At 35.8% G+C, this 17,064-nt stretch overlaps 1 protein-coding gene across 2 annotated transcripts in view; it reads left to right on the top strand.

Moving 5' to 3' along the window:
* TPR (translocated promoter region, nuclear basket protein) overlaps window positions 1–17,064 on the top strand; it is a 58,716-nt gene that overhangs the window by 15,938 nt on the left and 25,714 nt on the right. For both annotated transcript variants that reach the window (XM_013977898.2, XM_021063816.1), the window contains 16 exons: window positions 103–266; window positions 718–851; window positions 931–1,079; window positions 2,122–2,284; window positions 3,854–3,988; window positions 4,526–4,666; window positions 5,601–5,766; window positions 6,932–7,098; window positions 8,356–8,508; window positions 8,842–8,958; window positions 10,399–10,602; window positions 10,715–10,899; window positions 11,359–11,506; window positions 13,287–13,424; window positions 13,734–13,865; window positions 15,015–15,145. In XM_013977898.2, the coding sequence (XP_013833352.2) occupies window positions 103–266; window positions 718–851; window positions 931–1,079; window positions 2,122–2,284; window positions 3,854–3,988; window positions 4,526–4,666; window positions 5,601–5,766; window positions 6,932–7,098; window positions 8,356–8,508; window positions 8,842–8,958; window positions 10,399–10,602; window positions 10,715–10,899; window positions 11,359–11,506; window positions 13,287–13,424; window positions 13,734–13,865; window positions 15,015–15,145 (2,427 nt within the window). The remainder of the gene's footprint in view (window positions 1–102; window positions 267–717; window positions 852–930; window positions 1,080–2,121; window positions 2,285–3,853; window positions 3,989–4,525; window positions 4,667–5,600; window positions 5,767–6,931; window positions 7,099–8,355; window positions 8,509–8,841; window positions 8,959–10,398; window positions 10,603–10,714; window positions 10,900–11,358; window positions 11,507–13,286; window positions 13,425–13,733; window positions 13,866–15,014; window positions 15,146–17,064) is intronic.

Raw genomic sequence — 17,064 nt, 5'->3', positions numbered from 1 at the left:
GTGCTTAGTGATAAACAATAAAATGCTTAGTCATTTGCAGTAGAAATTATAACTGCATCTCCATCTCAGTCCTGTGGAATACTCTAATTTCTTTTTCTGCAGAATCACTGAACTTCAGCTCAAACTTGAGAGTGCCCTCACTGAATTGGAACAACTCCGTGAATCACGACAACATCAAATGCACCTTGTTGATTCAATAGTTCGTCAGCGTGATATGTACCGTATCTTGTTGTCACAAACAACAGGAGTTGTCATTCCTTTGCAAGGTAGGTTTTTGTGTGTTATTTAAAAGTTTCCAAGTATTTTTGAGAAATATTCTTGAAGTGTGTATTAGGGAGTGGATTTTGCAACACGAACAGTATCTATTCTAATGATAACTTCAAATTTAACTACCATGTAATGAGTGATTATAAAATGTTATCAGTTCTAAAACACACCATTATTTTAGGTCAGCAAAAATGCTGATCATTGTTGAAAGCATGCTTCTGAGAGTCTGTGAATTAACAGTGTTTGGGTTATATTTTATTTTACCATCTAATTTGCAAATATTGGTTTTAGCAATCTGGAGTCATAAATAACCTTAATAGATTGTATGCTAGAGTCGTTGTTTCTTAGTTGCTATAATCTTAGGATTTCATTTAAATAAGTCTAGTTCGTTGATTTTTAGTAATGATGTGTTTGCAAAGAAATTTTATGTCACTCTTTATATTTCTGAAGCTTCAGGCTTAGAGGATATTTCTCTCGTGTCAACTCCAAAACGTTCCAGTACATCACAGACTGTTTCCACTCCTGCTTCAGTACCTGTTATCGAGTCAGCAGAGGCTATAGAAGCCAAGGCAGCCCTTAAACAGGTAAAAACATCTCTTTTACATCTTTATCTTGGGTTAGGTTTTATGAGAACATGGACTGTCATATTTCTCCAATATTTAGTTGCAGGAAATTTTTGAGAACTACAAAAAAGAAAAGGCAGATAATGAAAAAATGCAGAATGAGCAGCTTGAGAAACTCCAGGAACAAGTCACAGATTTGAGATCACAGAACACCAAAATTTCTACCCAGCTAGATTTTGCTTCTAAACGGTAAATTTTCCTTTCAAAAATTAAGTCTAAATAGTATAATTCCTATTCAGTTGAATAAAATTCAAGGGTTAATCTGCAGTAGTGTTACTTTTTTGTGGAATGTGATCCAGGATGATGATAAGTTACGGGGGTTCATCTGTTAATTTTGGTTAATGATTTTCTTGGATGTTGCTAAGCAGTCCAAGTAGTTACTAAAGTTGAAGCTCATATAAGGAATGTTGCTGGTTTTCCTTCCTGAGATTGCAAGAGGTACTGTTTCTATAGGACTTAATTATTTTAAGTAAAGAAGAAGAAGAGTATGAGCAAATTTCCTTCAGCCTTTTCTAGTCTGGGTAGAAGAGAAGCAGATGCTAGATCATTAATTGGGGGAAAATTCACTTTCTTGGTCACTTAGAAAGGAATAATAGTAAATTTCATTCTGTGGTTACTATCAAAGTCATTGAGTACTTGTTAGTTTATCACGTTAGAAAAAATGTAATTCTTTGTATGCTATATGATCAAAGTATTCTTTAATAAACACATGACAAGCCACTTACCTCTGCACATTCTAACAATTTGAGACCCCACTAAAAGCACTTTTCCCCTTATGTTGATAGCTCTAGCCAACCATTTGCTAAGCCTTCAAGCACATGAGAAAATACCACAAAGAATTCTAGAGGGAAAAAAAGAACTGGCAAAAGTCTGTCACTAATCCTACATGAATATCTTAAATTACATACTGTGTTGTGGTGGACATCCGGTGGATCAGCGTTGTCTTGGCGTTATTTTGAATATGATTAAGATTCTTGTAAATGAGTAAGATTTAAAAGTTAATTCAGCAAAAAAAAGAAGTTAATTCAGCATGAAATACTGTGCTTATTTAGAATTTGCATTTACCTGCTAAATATGGAGCTTAGAAAAAAGAACGAAGATTTTTACATTATTACACAGGCCACTTTTTTCACTGTACAAATTATGTAAAATTAAGCTCTTGTGAAACTCAAGGACTAAGCTAGGATATAGTATTTCAGTTGCTTATGGGATCATTTTTCTTTCATGTAAGTTACGAAATGCTACAAGATAATGTTGAAGGATATCGTCGAGAAATAACGTCTCTGCATGAGAGAAATCAGAAACTCACTGCAACAACTCAGAAGCAGGAACAGATCATCAATACAATGACCCAGGATTTGAGAGGCGCTAATGAAAAGCTGGCTGTTGCAGAGGTGAGACCAGTTTCCCTCATCGGCTTGTATTATGAGTTGCATGTGACGTTTGTTTTTTAGTTATTGTTTTGATTTTACTGTTTGGTGTAATGCAGATACCTGGGGTTTGTGGATCACTGGTCCTTATTACATAGTTTCCAAATACTCACTTGTGCATCAGACCATTTGGGTGATCGTTTCTAATAAAACTCAAGAGAGGAAAAAGGATTTTTTTTTTCCTTGGGCTAAGATTTCCTTAGAAGTTTTCCATTTCAAAATAAATTTGTAAGTCACTGTTTTAGTTACAACAAAGGCAGATGAATATTTCATCCATTCTTGCTCGTTTCTAATAAAAGAAAATAGAAAAATTTCATTACCAGTGGGTTATATTTCTGAATTTCACCGTGAATATAAATGTCAGTCAAGAATTTACAGCACTTGGAGTTCCCTTTGTGCCTCAGTGGGTTACGAACCCAACTAGTATCCATGAAGTTGTAGGTTTGATCCCTCGTCTTGCTCAGTGGGGTAAAGACCTGGCATTGCCTTGAGCTGTGGTGTAAGTTGCGGATGCAGCTCAAGTCCCATGTTGTTGTGGCTGTGGTATAGGCCAGCAGCTATAGCTCCAGTTCAACCCCTAGCCAGAGATCTTCCATGTGCCACAAGTGTGACCCAAAAAAGCATAAAAAAAAAGTTCCCACTGTTATGCAATGGAATCAGTGCCACCTCTGGAATGTCGGGACACAGCTTCTATTCTTGGCCCGCCACAGTGGGTTAAAGATTTGGCGTCGCAGCAGCTGCAATGCAGGTCACAACTGCAGCTCAGATCTGATCTCAGCCTGGAAGCTCCATATGCTGCAGGGTGGCAAAGAAAAAGGGAAATTAATAGTACTTTTAACTAAATTCTTTTGATGATAAATTTTCATACAGGGTTTTACTTTTTGTAATGTTCTCTGTCACTCACAACTTTTTAATTATTGCTTACAAGCTAGATACAGTTGTCCCCGTTACCTGTTGAGAACCAGACTCAGAAACTAAGTAATTTGACCTTTTGGGAGCCCTCAGAAGAGATGAGTTGGTTGGGACTTATACACCTAGCTTTTCTAATTCTATTGACCGTATTCTTTCGTTTCTGTCTTGTTCCCACTCCTTTGTGGGAATAGAGAGCAGCACTTTTTCATGCTGCTGGAGTAAGTTTTATGACTGATAGTTTTTGACCCATCTTATAAATATGAATATTTTGAGGATGTTGATTTTCAAGGAACCCTTCCATATCCCCTGAATCCCAAAGTATACTGTTTATACTTGAAAAAAAGTTTAGATCAATCAGCCCCCTCTAACAGACACTTAGAAACCAAGCTTAGATTCTAAAACTTAGATAATTTAATAGTGTGCAGGTATGGCTATAGCATAATTTTGCAGTTTTGTTTCTTATACTCTGACATTTTAAATTTTGTTGTTGCTAGTTTTAAAATCTGATTTATTACAGCAAAGAAATAAGTACTTGTGGTAGTTGCAAGATTTTTTTCCTTTATTGTGTTATTATGTTGACATACTGTTTTTCAACATTTTTTTAATGTCTTCTTACTCAAGGTAAGAGCAGAAAATTTGAAAAAAGAAAAGGAAATGCTTAAGTTGTCAGAAGTTCGTCTTTCTCAGCAAAGAGAATCTTTGTTGGCTGAACAAAGAGGACAAAACTTGCTGCTAACTAATCTGCAGACAATTCAGGTAACAAAAAAGCACATGTAGAAAAAACATTTTAAGTTAAATTTGAATAGTTTTAACATCGTATTCTCTCAGTTTTCTAAATGAGAAAATTCACGTAATTTTTGTCACATTATGATGAGCATTGAGATATGAGGTTTATTTAAGACAGGTCAATATTCTAAATATAACATTGAAAGAGAACTGATTGAAATCATGCACTTGGCAGTTTTGATCTTCAGATCTGTATTTACAGAGTCCTGTGCAGTTTAATTGTTTACAAGATTAAATCTTTTATTTGTATTTTTTCCTTTAAAACTTCAAGAATTTGAATGGTATGATAATATGGTTTTTATTTTCTCTATTAAATAAATCTTTCGATATGGAAAGTGTCAAAATACCATCTTGGTAAATGTTTTAGATCTTAATCTCTTCATGTGGAAAAGGGTTGTAATCAGTGTAAGTTCCTATTCCCTTTGTAGTTTTTCTGTAGGTTTTTTGTATAGTTCTTTTGACTTTTTTCTTAAGCATAACCAAAATCTTTTTTTTTTTCAACCTTAGGGAATATTAGAGCGATCTGAAACGGAAACCAAACAAAGGCTTAGTAACCAGATTGAGAAACTGGAACATGAAATATCCCATCTAAAGAAAAAGTTGGAAAATGAGGTGGAACAAAGACACACACTTACGCGGAATCTAGATGTGAGTCTGTCAGTGTTGTGAATTTCTGTAGATTGTTTATGTTTAAAAATTAAGCTAGTGTGTAGATTAACTGTCATCTCATATTGAAGTATAGTTTGAAGAGATCTCTTAAACTCTCAAGTTTAAGAGGGCTTGCCTCTTTGGTTTCCTGTCTCAAGTTTGCCTCTTCTGTATGTCTAGTAATTTTTGATTGGGTGCCATAACACTGTTTTGTCCTATTGGGTGCTGGATATTTTTGTGTTTCTGTAAATCTTGAGCTTTTCTCTAGAATGCAGTAAAGTTAATCGAAGGTAGTTGATTCTCTTAAGGATGTTTTTTATAATATATTAGGCAGACCCAAAGCATTTCTTAGTCCAGAACTAATTATTCACTGCAACCGAGGCAGTTTCTTCCTCAGTCCCAGTGTCCAGTGAATGAAGGATTTTTTCAGTCATGCTGCTGGAAACAGGCATTACTTCTGACTCTCTTGAGCACCAGACCTTCACCAGACCCTCTTCGCTGCATTCTCTGGATGATTCTTTACCGTGCCTGGAATAATTTCATATGCATGCACTGACCACTGTTTTGCTGAATATTCAAGAGGGGTCCTGTGCAAATCTCTACAATGCTCTATCTGTGCATCTCTCTTCTCTCTGGTAGTCTGTTTTATGAATTCAAGCTACTTTAGCCTTCTCCTCTCAGTTCTGTGTTCTCAGTTCAGGGAGTCTGTGGGCTTCTGCCTCCTTTCCCTTTCCCTATACCTTAGCCTGGTTACTCTTAAGTCAGTAAACTAGGAAAATTGTAGGGCTTGCCTCTTTGGTTTCCTGTCTCAGGTACCACAGTTGTTTCAGTGTGTTTTGTCTGAGGTTTTAAAGTTCTGTAGAAAGATAACTTGAACCCCTGGTTACTTAATAACTTAAAGATATTTATAGAGTTCCTATATTTTTTCTTATAGGTTCAACTTTTAGATACAAAGAGACAGCTGGATACTGAGACAAACCTCCATCTTAACACAAAAGAATTGTTTAAAAATGCTCAAAAGGAGATTGCTACCCTGAAGCAGCATCTCAGTAATATGGAGGCCCAGCTTGCTTCTCAGTCCTCACAGAGATCTGGTAAAGGTAAAGAATTAAGTAGACTGATAAATAGTACTTCTTTCGGTTTATAACTTGTCCTGTAAATAAATAGCCTCTTCTTTGTGGATACTAACAAAAGACTCAAACACACACACACCTTCACTATTCATATAGTAAAGCTCAGTTTTCCACTTAAATTAATAACTTTGCAGACTTGGAAGATTCAGAATAGTTGTGCATACAGCAGCTGACCAAGGTATGCTCTTTAGTTTTTCAGTTGTCAAAACCATTTTATTGATAGCTTAAGAATGTTTATTTTGAAAAGGATTGGTGTTTGAATTATTAACTCTTCCTTTTGAGATTTACTTGTTAAATTTGTAGTGATAAGACTCATGGAATAACTGACTTTTTGGTCTCTTTTAGAACAGTATTCCTAATCTTTGCCCATTGATAGCCATGGGTAAAAAAATGTACTTCATTAGGTTTTGTTTCTTTTTGTAAATATCTATTTCAAATGCAAAGCTGTGTATCCAGATAATTTTTTCAGATGGTTTTGTTTAATAGAAACTTAAAATATAGTTGTGTGTATGGTATATACAGTGTATATATAGTTATCCAGTACTCCTTTCTTGTTGATATTATTTGATAAGAAAACATTCTTTTCAATCTGCATTTCTTCCTTTTCCATGGATTTTAGAATGAAAATTGGGCTACATGGTTTAAGATTTAGTGTTCTGGGATAAATAATGTTTAATAAATTACGGTTGGTAATTTCTTGGAGTTCCCTGGTGCCTCCACGGTTTAGGATCTGGCATTGTCATGTCACTGCTGTGAATTGGGTTGCTGCGGTGATGCGGCTTTGATCCCTGGCTCAGGAACTTCTGTAGACCGTGAGCATGGCCAAAAAAAAAAAAAGAAGAGTGGTCGTTTCTTCAAGTAGCTGTCTCAGTTTAGTGGCAATATTTTGTACTCTCTTACAGTATCTTTTTAATATTTGTAACAGCATAGTTCAGAATATTTGAACTTTTTTTTTTAGATATAACATAATGATAAAATACCTGTTTTTGTTTTGTTACTCAGCATAGGTTGAAATAAACTTTTTTAGATAGTTAAATACTTCTACATTTAATTCTGATTTCACAAACTTTTTGTTTACAGTCATCTCTAATATTTAAAATGCCAATTTTAAGAAAGCTGTTAAATCTTTTAGGTCAGCCTAGCAACAAAGAAGATATGGATGACCTTCTGAGTCAGCTAAGACAAGCAGAAGAGCAGGTGAACGATTTGAAGGAGAGACTCAAGACAAGTACGAGTAATGTGGAACAGTATCGTGCCATGGTGACTAGTTTAGAAGAGTCCCTCAACAAGGAAAAACAGGTACGGAATCAGTTTGCTGATGTGTAAGGCACGGTAAAAGTATGGGTTCAACAGGCATCACTGCACTTACCTCTTAAAATTGCTGGAGTCTGGGAGTTCCCATTGTGGGGATACCTAGTATCCATGAAGTATCCATGAAGACACAGATTCAGTCTCTGGCCTCACCCGGTGGGTTAAGGATCTGGCATTGCGTGAGCTGTGATGTAGGTTGCAGATGTAGCTTGGATCCCGAGTTGCTATGGCTGTAGTGTAGACCAGCAGCTGTAGCTCTGATTCGACCCCTAGCCTGAGAACTTCCACATGCCACAGGCTTGGCCCTAAAAACACACAGACAAAATGCTTAAGTCTGTTAAGCCAGATAAAACAAAAAAAGCACAAAAAAATTGTGAAACATGGGAGGTTTAGTGCTGTAGAAAAGGTGCAGGTGAAATGTCGATGTGAATGGGAGGTGAGTAAGATTATTTGTCTTTCGAGCATGCGTGACTTCACAGAAGAGGTAGCATTTGTGCACAGCCTTGAAAAAAGGCATCATTTGGATAAAGGTAGCAAATTATTCCATGCAGTAAGACCCCTTCGCCAAGATAGAAGGCTAGTGTACTGCATTTGTAAAGTGAAATAGTGATGAATATAATTATAAGTGTAGTCAAGAATGAAATATGAAAGCTCTTGAAGTCACACTGAATTTATGCCACAAGAATCACTGATTTTTTCCAACATGTCATAACCAGAATTTGTTTTAATTAGACAGATAATGTAGTAGATTGGAAGGTACTCAGTTTCTTTTGGAGGCTATGGCAATAGGCTAGGCCTACAGTTTTAAAAGATCCCTCTGGCTGGCATCATGGAAGTCAAAAGGTGTTTGTTGGGGGTGGGGGCAGGGGACCCCTTTCGGTGGTAGAATGGACAGATTTGGCAAGTGGATGTGAAGATAGAGGAAGAAATAAAAATTGAAAATTTCAAAAGAGAAAATGACCAGTAGCCAAGTAGAGAGGTACAGATTATGCTTATAGTTTTAAATGATCTCTTTGAGCTCTTTAATCAGCCGTGACCGACACTGCAGCTCTAGCAGCACCATATCCTTTAACCCATTGTGCAGGGTCAGGGATGGAACCCGCCCCTCCGCAGAGACCTAAGCGGCTGCAGTCAATTCTTAGTCCACTGTATTACAGTGTAATATTTAAGCTTAGACTTGGGGAAGTAATTATATAATTTTAAATGTGTATATTCATGGTATCCTACCATTGGTTGATGGTAAAGGTGGCAGAAGAAGTACATAAAAATATTGAAGTTCGCTTAAAAGAATCAGCTGAATTTCAGACACAGCTGGAAAAGAAGTTGATGGAAGTAGAGAAGGAGAAACAGGAACTTCAGGATGACAAGAGAAAAGCCATAGAGAGCATGGAACAGCAGGTAAATTAGGTTATTACCTTATTAATCATTTATTCTGTTGTAGGGATTTAAAATCTTTTACATGCTTTACATATCTGTACATGCTTCTTTTCGAATATTTGAGACTTTATGGTAGTAGGTATCTGGTTCTTTTTAGAAGCCTCTGCCTAAAAATTGACGTCTGCCCATTTTAGAAGGGAGTAAATTCAGACCTGCAAAATTTGTACAGTAGATGAAATCATGTTGAAATCTAGTAAGAATTCTGGGCTAATTGAATTGTTGAAAATCTGACTTTAATATTTTTAAAGTAAGTTTTCAGTTAACTCTGGTCTTGGTCTTGTTCTTCTGATTTAGTTATCTGAGTTAAAGAAAACGCTCAGTAGTGTACAGAGTGAAGTACAAGAAGCTCTTCAGAGAGCAGGCACAGCTTTGAGTAACGAGCAGCAAGCCAGACGGGACTGTCAGGAACAAGTGAGTATTAATTATTGAGAAGTGGCTTTAATCTTGGGGAACACTTCTTGGAGTATATGCATGCATTTTGGGGATTGGTGAACCTTACAAAACTGCAGGTTATTTCCTTTCACGTGGAACTTGAACTAAGATCAGTTGAGACGTGTAGATGATGTCTAAAAGTAAACACAGGTTTCCCTCGCTATCCAAAAGTAGAAAGTTCCTGCAGAGCCACGTGTAAGTTGAAGTGGCATTAAGTGAAGGAACAGTTTGTCTTAGGACACATCTTGCTAATGGAAGCACAAAATGAATTGAAGTAAAGCACAAATGGTTACAGACACAGTTGAAAACTATGGCAGGTTGATGCTGAGATGCTGAGTATAGTTCCTAGGGAGGGAGCTTCCAGGTGCCGTGCTTGTTATCCAGGGGGCTTGCTCCCTGTAGTGGTTTCTGCAAGACAAATGCAGTATACCGTGTTCACCTTTTTCCTTTTCTCGTAAAAGGAAAACAATTTTTTGGATTTCTTTTGGTTGGTGAAAACAGATACTAGCGTAGGTCTTCCATAAAAGCAAAGTGTGGCATAAAAGCAAACTTTTGAAAAGAAGGAAATGTCTGTTTTCCAAATACCAACAAAACAGTGTTGACAAAGGGGAAGAATATATAAAAACAGTAGCAGCAAAGCAAGGACTTGAAAAACATTCTTAGTGTATTACACAGATTTCTATGTACCACTGTTTAAAAGCTTTAAAAATGCAAAACCACATTAAGTATATATACACACATGCACACATATATATGTGATAAAGCTTTTTATAATATATTATGAACAAGAAATGATAAAACAATTCAGGAAAATGGAGATTACTAAAATGGTAAAATGGGAAAGGAATACATGTAAGGATGTTGGCATTGTTCTCATTTTTATGTTTAGCTGTGTATTAGTAGCTGTACACTTGGTTACTATTCTTTATTGCCTGTATATACAGAAGATGTGTGTGTATCGGGATTACTTTTAAAATGGAATTCAAGGGAAAATGAAGGTAAATTTGACAAAAATGAATTGTCTGCAGCTTATTGCCAAACTGTGTAACATTAGAAATTAGCATCAAAGGGTGTATCCATAATTTAGTATTCAAATAGATTATTTTCCTTTCTCTTTTCTCATTATGTATATTCATATATTTTATGTATATACATATATATATTCATGTATTTTTGTATTTAGTGTTTATTTCATAAGCCTGTTCCAAATGACTATAGCGTCCTCTTTAAGTTTCATTTTGAGCAGTTTAGTATTTCATAAAAAGAAACAGCATAACTTAAGCATTTCATGCTTTGGTACATTTGGATTGCCTTCAGTTTTATTACTTTCAGTAATATAATGTTTATCTTTTCAAAGAGTACTGACTAGCTTTATGGGTTTTTAATCTTTTGTGTCAATGAGGGAATAATTTCTTTCAGGCTAAAATAGCTGTGGAAGCTCAGAATAAATATGAGAGAGAATTGATGCTACATGCTGCTGATGTTGAAGCCCTACAAGCTGCCAAGGAACAGGTTTCCAAAATGGCATCAGTCCGTCAGCATTTGGAAGAAACTACCCAGAAAGCAGAATCACAATTGTTAGAGTGTAAAGCATCTTGGGAGGAAAGAGAGAGAATGTTAAAGGTATAATCGTACATCATGGTAGGATGTTCTGGAGAATTGAGAGGTCTGGGATTTTTTTTTTTTTTTAATGTGCATTGGGAAATCTTTATGATAGATTCTTGGTTTACTGTAGGATGAAGTTTCCAAGTGTGTGTCTCGCTGTGAAGATCTAGAAAAACAAAACAGATTACTTCATGATCAGATTGAAAAATTAAGTGACAAAGTTGTTGCCTCTGTGAAGGAAGGTATCCAAGGTCCATTGAATGTGTCTATCAGTGAAGAAGGAAAATCTCAAGAACAAATTTTAGAAATTCTCAGGTAAATCTAACATACGCAGAATGCTTTATTTCTATGGTATACCAGCAGTTACAAAGTGACACTATAAATTTATAAATTAGACAAGTTGGGGTTACGCTGTTTAAGTATAAAGCTCATTCCATCTCTTAATAGCCAACAAACCCACTACTGCTCAATTAGTGGTCACTTTTGACATTTAGACATAATGCCTATTTAAATAAGTAAGCTCAAGTTGAATCTAATAGTAAGAACTTGAATGGGTTCTTTAGGAAGTTAAATGCCTTTCAGATAATTTTAAAGATAGAAGACATTGTCTATAAGAGACATTGTCTATAATAACATGTATCTCCTATTATTTATTAATGAAACATATACAAATAGTTTTCAAAGTGAATGATTTTTGTCATCTTAAAAATAATCCAAGTTTTGAAATGTTGTTGGCATTTTTCTGTTCAAATAAAATCTTATGTATTCTTGAAGGTTTATACGACGAGAAAAAGAAATTGCCGAAACTAGGTTTGAGGTGGCTCAGGTGGAAAGTCTGCGTTATCGACAAAGGGTTGAACTTTTAGAGAGAGAGCTGCAGGAATTGCAGGACAGTCTAAATGCTGAAAGGGAGAAAGTTCAGGTATGTATCCTTAAGCTTTAAGAAAGCACTTGTTAAATCGAGATATGAGCTGAGTTCAGTTTCTAATAATGTAAAATTTAGTTTGAAATAAGCATTCTTGAACTTGTAAATTCATTAAATATTATTAAGCACTGGCACAGTGTAGTAGTGAGAGACTCGTGATAACCAGATTGCCTGGTTTCAAATTCTAGCTTCCTAGCATTATGTGTGCCTTGGGTAAGTTATTTAATTTCCTTGCTCTTATGTGTAATATTGGGGTAATAATAATAATAATGAACATTGAATTAGTGCATATGAATCATTTAGAATCATGTCTGGTGCACAGTGAGTACTTATGAATTTCAGTTAACTTATTACTACAGTTGTCATAGATGATAGTCATTCTAGGGGGAAAAAATGTAGATTAAAACTGCTCCAGCATATTTCTTTCTCAGAAGGAGTACCAAAAATAGTCAAAACTATCAACCAAAGGAAAGTAAAGAAGCTACTGTAGTGAACGCATGATCACAATACAAGCTTGATTCCTTAGCCCACACTACCACCCAAAAGCTCATTGCAGTAACATCATCCTGAGTAGATGCAATAATACAACCCAACGTTCGAAAGGAAGGAAATTAAGACCTTGAATCATTTATCTTCTTTTAACTGATACATAGTTGAAATGGCTGCTAGAGAGAAACCATTGAAACAGGAGAAAATGAATTATTAAACAATTAGATGTATGGGATATACATTTTCAGACATAAAAGTTCCAGAATTACATCCTATTAAGAAAACAACCCAAATTCAAATATATCTCATCATGGAAATAATTAACAGATCCTCTAATTCAGTGCAGTTAACACTTGGAGAAAAAGAGCAGAATCAGGGTATTCTAACAAAGATTGCATTCTCTTAGTCTCTTCTGCTTTCTTTGCTCTTCCTTTGGGTGATAGAAAGGCAAATGATACCAGAAAATGCCCAGCTTAAATGAATCCTATATAGAGTCGGAAGAGAGTCACTTACATCCTATCAAAAATCGTAGAATATCTATCCAAGATGAGCAGTGTCGTATATAACTTTAAAAATAGTGAAGGAATAAAGTAATGTGTGAAAAAGATGGGTAATTGTACTCAATGAGAACAGAAAAGTTCCTCACAAATGAACGAATATTCAGTAACATTGCTCAGAACCAAAGTGATGAAACAACTGAGGGAAGGGAAAAAGTTTCTGAAAAGGGGGGAAAACCAAGGACCAAAGTAACATCGTTTTAGAACCATTACTGAATTCATTAGCGAGAAAATAGGTACAGAAAGATAGAAATCTGGATTGATGTTCTTAACTGATGTAAGTACTATCTGTTGGTGGGATTTATAGTCTCTTTAGTGTCATCTTTGTGATTTACTGCACTTGTTTAAATTCTGTAATTAGCTTGCATCACAGAAAAATAAGCATGTTAAGACTGTCAGCCGTGAGCTGTGGTGTAGGTTGCAGACGCGGCTCGGATCCCGAGTTGCTGTGGCTCTGGCGTAGGCTGGCGGCTACAGCTCCGATTCGACCCCTAGCCCGGGAACCTCCATATGCCGCGGGAGCGGACCAAGAACTAGCAACAACAACAACAACAAAAAAAAGACGAAAGACGAAAGACAAAAAAAAAAAAAAAAAAAGACTGTCAAAAATTTGCTCTAAATGTCGGTGTTTGAATCTTTTTTACTTTTTGTGGGGAAGATTAGAACTGGTAGGGAAAAGTAGGCCTGAATTTATTGTTATATGTTTCTATATGTATGTTTGAAACCTTTAGGTAACTGCAAAAACAATGGCCCAACATGAGGAACTGATGAAGAAAACTGAAACAATGAATGTAGTTATGGAGACCAATAAGATGCTGAGAGAAGAAAAAGAGAGGCTGGAACAAGATCTGCAGCAGATGCAAGCCAAGGTTTGTAACTTACTGGGAATAGAGACATGGTTTTTTGTTTCTTTGTTTGTTTTAGGGCCTCACCCACGACATAGGAAGTTCCCAGGCTAGGGGTCGAGTCGGAGCTGTAGCTGCTGACCTATATCACAGCCACAGCAACACTGGATCCTTAACCCACTGAGCAAGGTCAGGGATTGAACTCGCATCCTCATAGATACTAGTCGGGTTCATTACCACTGAGCCACAACAGGAACTCTGTGGCACGTTATTTTTAATAATATAAATAAAGATTTGCTTCAGGTATTAACAACATATTGGAACTATTTTCAGGTGAGGAAACTGGAGTTAGATATTTTACCCTTACAAGAAGCAAATGCTGAGTTGAGTGAGAAAAGTGGTATGTTGCAAGCAGAGAAGAAGTTACTAGAAGAAGATGTCAAACGTTGGAAAGCACGTAACCAGGTAAGGGAGCTTAAACCCATTCTAAACCATGGAAAAATGATAATTTTAAATAATAGAGTAAAATTTAAGGGGATAAAAATGTTTGATGAACTAGTGAAAAGTATTATGTATTTATCAGTGAAAGTCTAACATGTTATTTATATATATGTGATAGACATTAAACTTATAGCTTAATTTTTGAAGTTTTGGTTATATTTTGTATATTTTTAAAAACACCTAATTTATTTACTTAGGTTCCAAATTTAGACTTTTGCTTTTATCTCTGAAATACTTTTGTACATGAAAAATGGATTTATATAGTGGATTGAAACATTTTAAGAAGACTTGTTCACTACAACATCTTGGGGATGGGGACTAGCATGGTATGATTAGAAACTCCAGCTCTGTATTAAGACAGAAGTTGGAAATCTGCCTTAATATGCACTGAGTTGTGTGACTTGTGAGAATTTCTTCATCTTTCTGAGTCAGTTTTTCTCACTTGTGAAAAGGAGGACATAATACCATTCCTCCTGGTAATGGAAATTAATAGTAAATGTACAGTAGTTCCCCAGCACCTAAAACCTAGAAAATGCTCTAGGAAACCACTTTTGTCTGAACAGGATTATAGAATTTTACAGCCCTTTTATTTATTTTTTTATTATTTTTTTTTATTATTATTATTTTTTTTAATCACAAGCAGTCAAGAAAGGAGGATCTGCCCAAATCTAGATACAATTCTCTTCGGTGGTATTGCCATCTCTCCTGCTTAGTGGAAGCGAGTTCATTTAGGATTATTCTCATCTTTTTGTTAGATTGTAATACGTTGTGAACCTCTTTTTCCTTGTAAATGTCACATTAGTGAAATTAGGTATTTAATATTAAAACCTCGTAGATTCTTTGGATCCCTTTATTTGACTCACTGCAACTATTCAGAATTGTTCCCTTACAAATATGAAAAATGAGTAGTTAATGACATTTACTTTACTGTGTTTTTCCATTTTGGCTAAACTCTCAGCTAAACAAAGGAACTAAAGCTTTAATCTTATTTTCCTGTAGTTTGGTGCTTGATCACTTAGTAGGCAAGCAGCTAATGTAGGCATTAGATACTCTGATACTTTATTATGGAGCATTAGTTTTATAAAACCGTGTTATGTATTTTTGCTATTCTAGCATCTGATAAGTCAACAGAAAGACCCAGATACAGAAGAATATCGGAAGCTTCTTTCTGAAAAGGAAGTTCATACTAAGCGTATTCAGCAATTGACTGAAGAAATTGGAAGACTTAAAGCTGAAATTGCAAGGTACAGGGAAGAGGGCTCAAGTTGTATGTAATAACATGAAGTCTTGAAGTTTATTTCTCTATGTGACTCCCTAAATACTACTGATTTTAAAAAGAATGGAAAGTGCTGGAGCCCTTACATGTGGCTTTCCCTTCATTACTTTCTGGTACCATGCAAGCAGTAATTCAGCTTTATGCCTTCATATATGAATTATTTCTCAATATTTTTTTACTTTTTAGAAAACTGTATAATTGGTATGAGTCTAAAAGCAAAACTTTTTTTGGCTTAGGGCATAAGGTCTTTTTTTTTTCCTTTTTTAAAGATTTTTATTTTTTCCAATATAGTTGATATTCAGTGTTCTGTCAATTTCTACTGTACAGCAAAGTGACCCAGTCATATATATGTATATATTCTTTTTCTCACATCATCTCCATCCTATTCCATCACAAATGACTAGATATAGTTCCCTGTGCTATACCAAACTTTTTTAAATAGTGAGAATAACTTTTGCAAATAGTTTGGTTAAGGTATTCATGTTTTGAAAGTGTATTTCAGGGGGGTTTTTTGTGAGGTGACTGGTTTATTCAAACAGCGTTCCCACCAAGGAACTGATTAAGCTGGGAGCTATGGGGCTGAACAGGGCAGCGATATCCAAGTATCAGAAAATAAAAGGAGCTCAGCTGAGCTGGAGAGGCCAGGCCTCACAGAGCCCAATGCTACTCATGGCCTTAGTATAGAACCTCGCTGTCTCCTTATTGGGGTTGCCCTGGATCAAGTCAAACCACATCTGGATGCAGCGGCTACTGCCCTGGCTGAGGTTGCTGACTTTGTAGGAGTGACTCCAGATTTCATTGCATAGAGCTGAAAGTTTTTAATAAAGTTTTTAAATGAACCTAAAGTTTTGCCTTTTAAAGATAAATATTAAAATTAATATTTCTGGTTTACTTCTTACCTCTTTTAAGCTTTAGTGTCCTTTGTTCCTGTCATAGCCCCTGTTTTTATAATGTTTGAACAGCTTACAAATTTTCGTCATATTTATTCTCCTTATTTTTCTTAACAGTATTCTGGCATTTTAAAACTTAAAATCATTACTTAAGTTTAAAAATGAGAAAGCCAAGATTCCAAAAGGTATCCAAGGCTTACAAAGATAGCAGCAATTAAATCCATACTCTTATTTTAGGTCATCTGATTTCAAGTTCAGTTCATGATAAAGTACATGAGTTGGCAAATTATAACCCACTGCCTGTTTATATACAGACTGTAAGCTAAGTATGATTTACACTTTTTTTTTTCTTTTTAGTCTGTTGAGGGCCACATCCGTAGCATGTGGAGGTTCCCAGGCTAAGAGTCTTATCTGAGCTGTTTGTTGCCACCGGCCTATGCCAGAGCCACAGCAATGCAAGATCCAAGCCGTTGCTATGACCCACACCACAGCTCACAGCAATGCCGGATCCTTAACCCACTGATGGAGGCCAGGGATCGAACCCGCAACCTCATGGTTCCTAGTTGGATTGGTCTCCACTGCACCACATTGAGAACTCCAATGATTTACACATTTTTTAAGTATTGTGGAAGAAAAACATGTGACAAACACTATATGTGGCCCACAGAGCCTACTGTACTTAACTCAGCACCTGATAGAGTAGAAAGAGTGTAGATTTTGCTGTCAGTTAGATGTGGACTGAACTCTGTGCACCAGTGCAGAATGAAAGTATGCATGTTACTTGACCCCTTGTAGCTCAGTTTTTCTCATCTCTAAAATGGGCATGCATGGCATATAATAATAAGTAAATCAGATCTTTCTGAAGGACCACAGGTTCATAAGTTAAGGAATTATCTTTTGAAATGTGTGTATGATTTTCTTAGAATTTTTAAATAAAACCATACCAAAGCAACACAGTAAATATGTAAATTACAGGATTTTTAAAATTTGATAATTC

The sequence above is a fragment of the Sus scrofa genome, chromosome 9 (assembly GCF_000003025.6).
Source record: "Sus scrofa isolate TJ Tabasco breed Duroc chromosome 9, Sscrofa11.1, whole genome shotgun sequence".
NCBI lineage: Eukaryota > Metazoa > Chordata > Mammalia > Artiodactyla > Suidae > Sus > Sus scrofa.
Note: the sequence above shows the minus strand (reverse complement) of the source record. Positions and strands in the feature narration are given on the sequence as shown.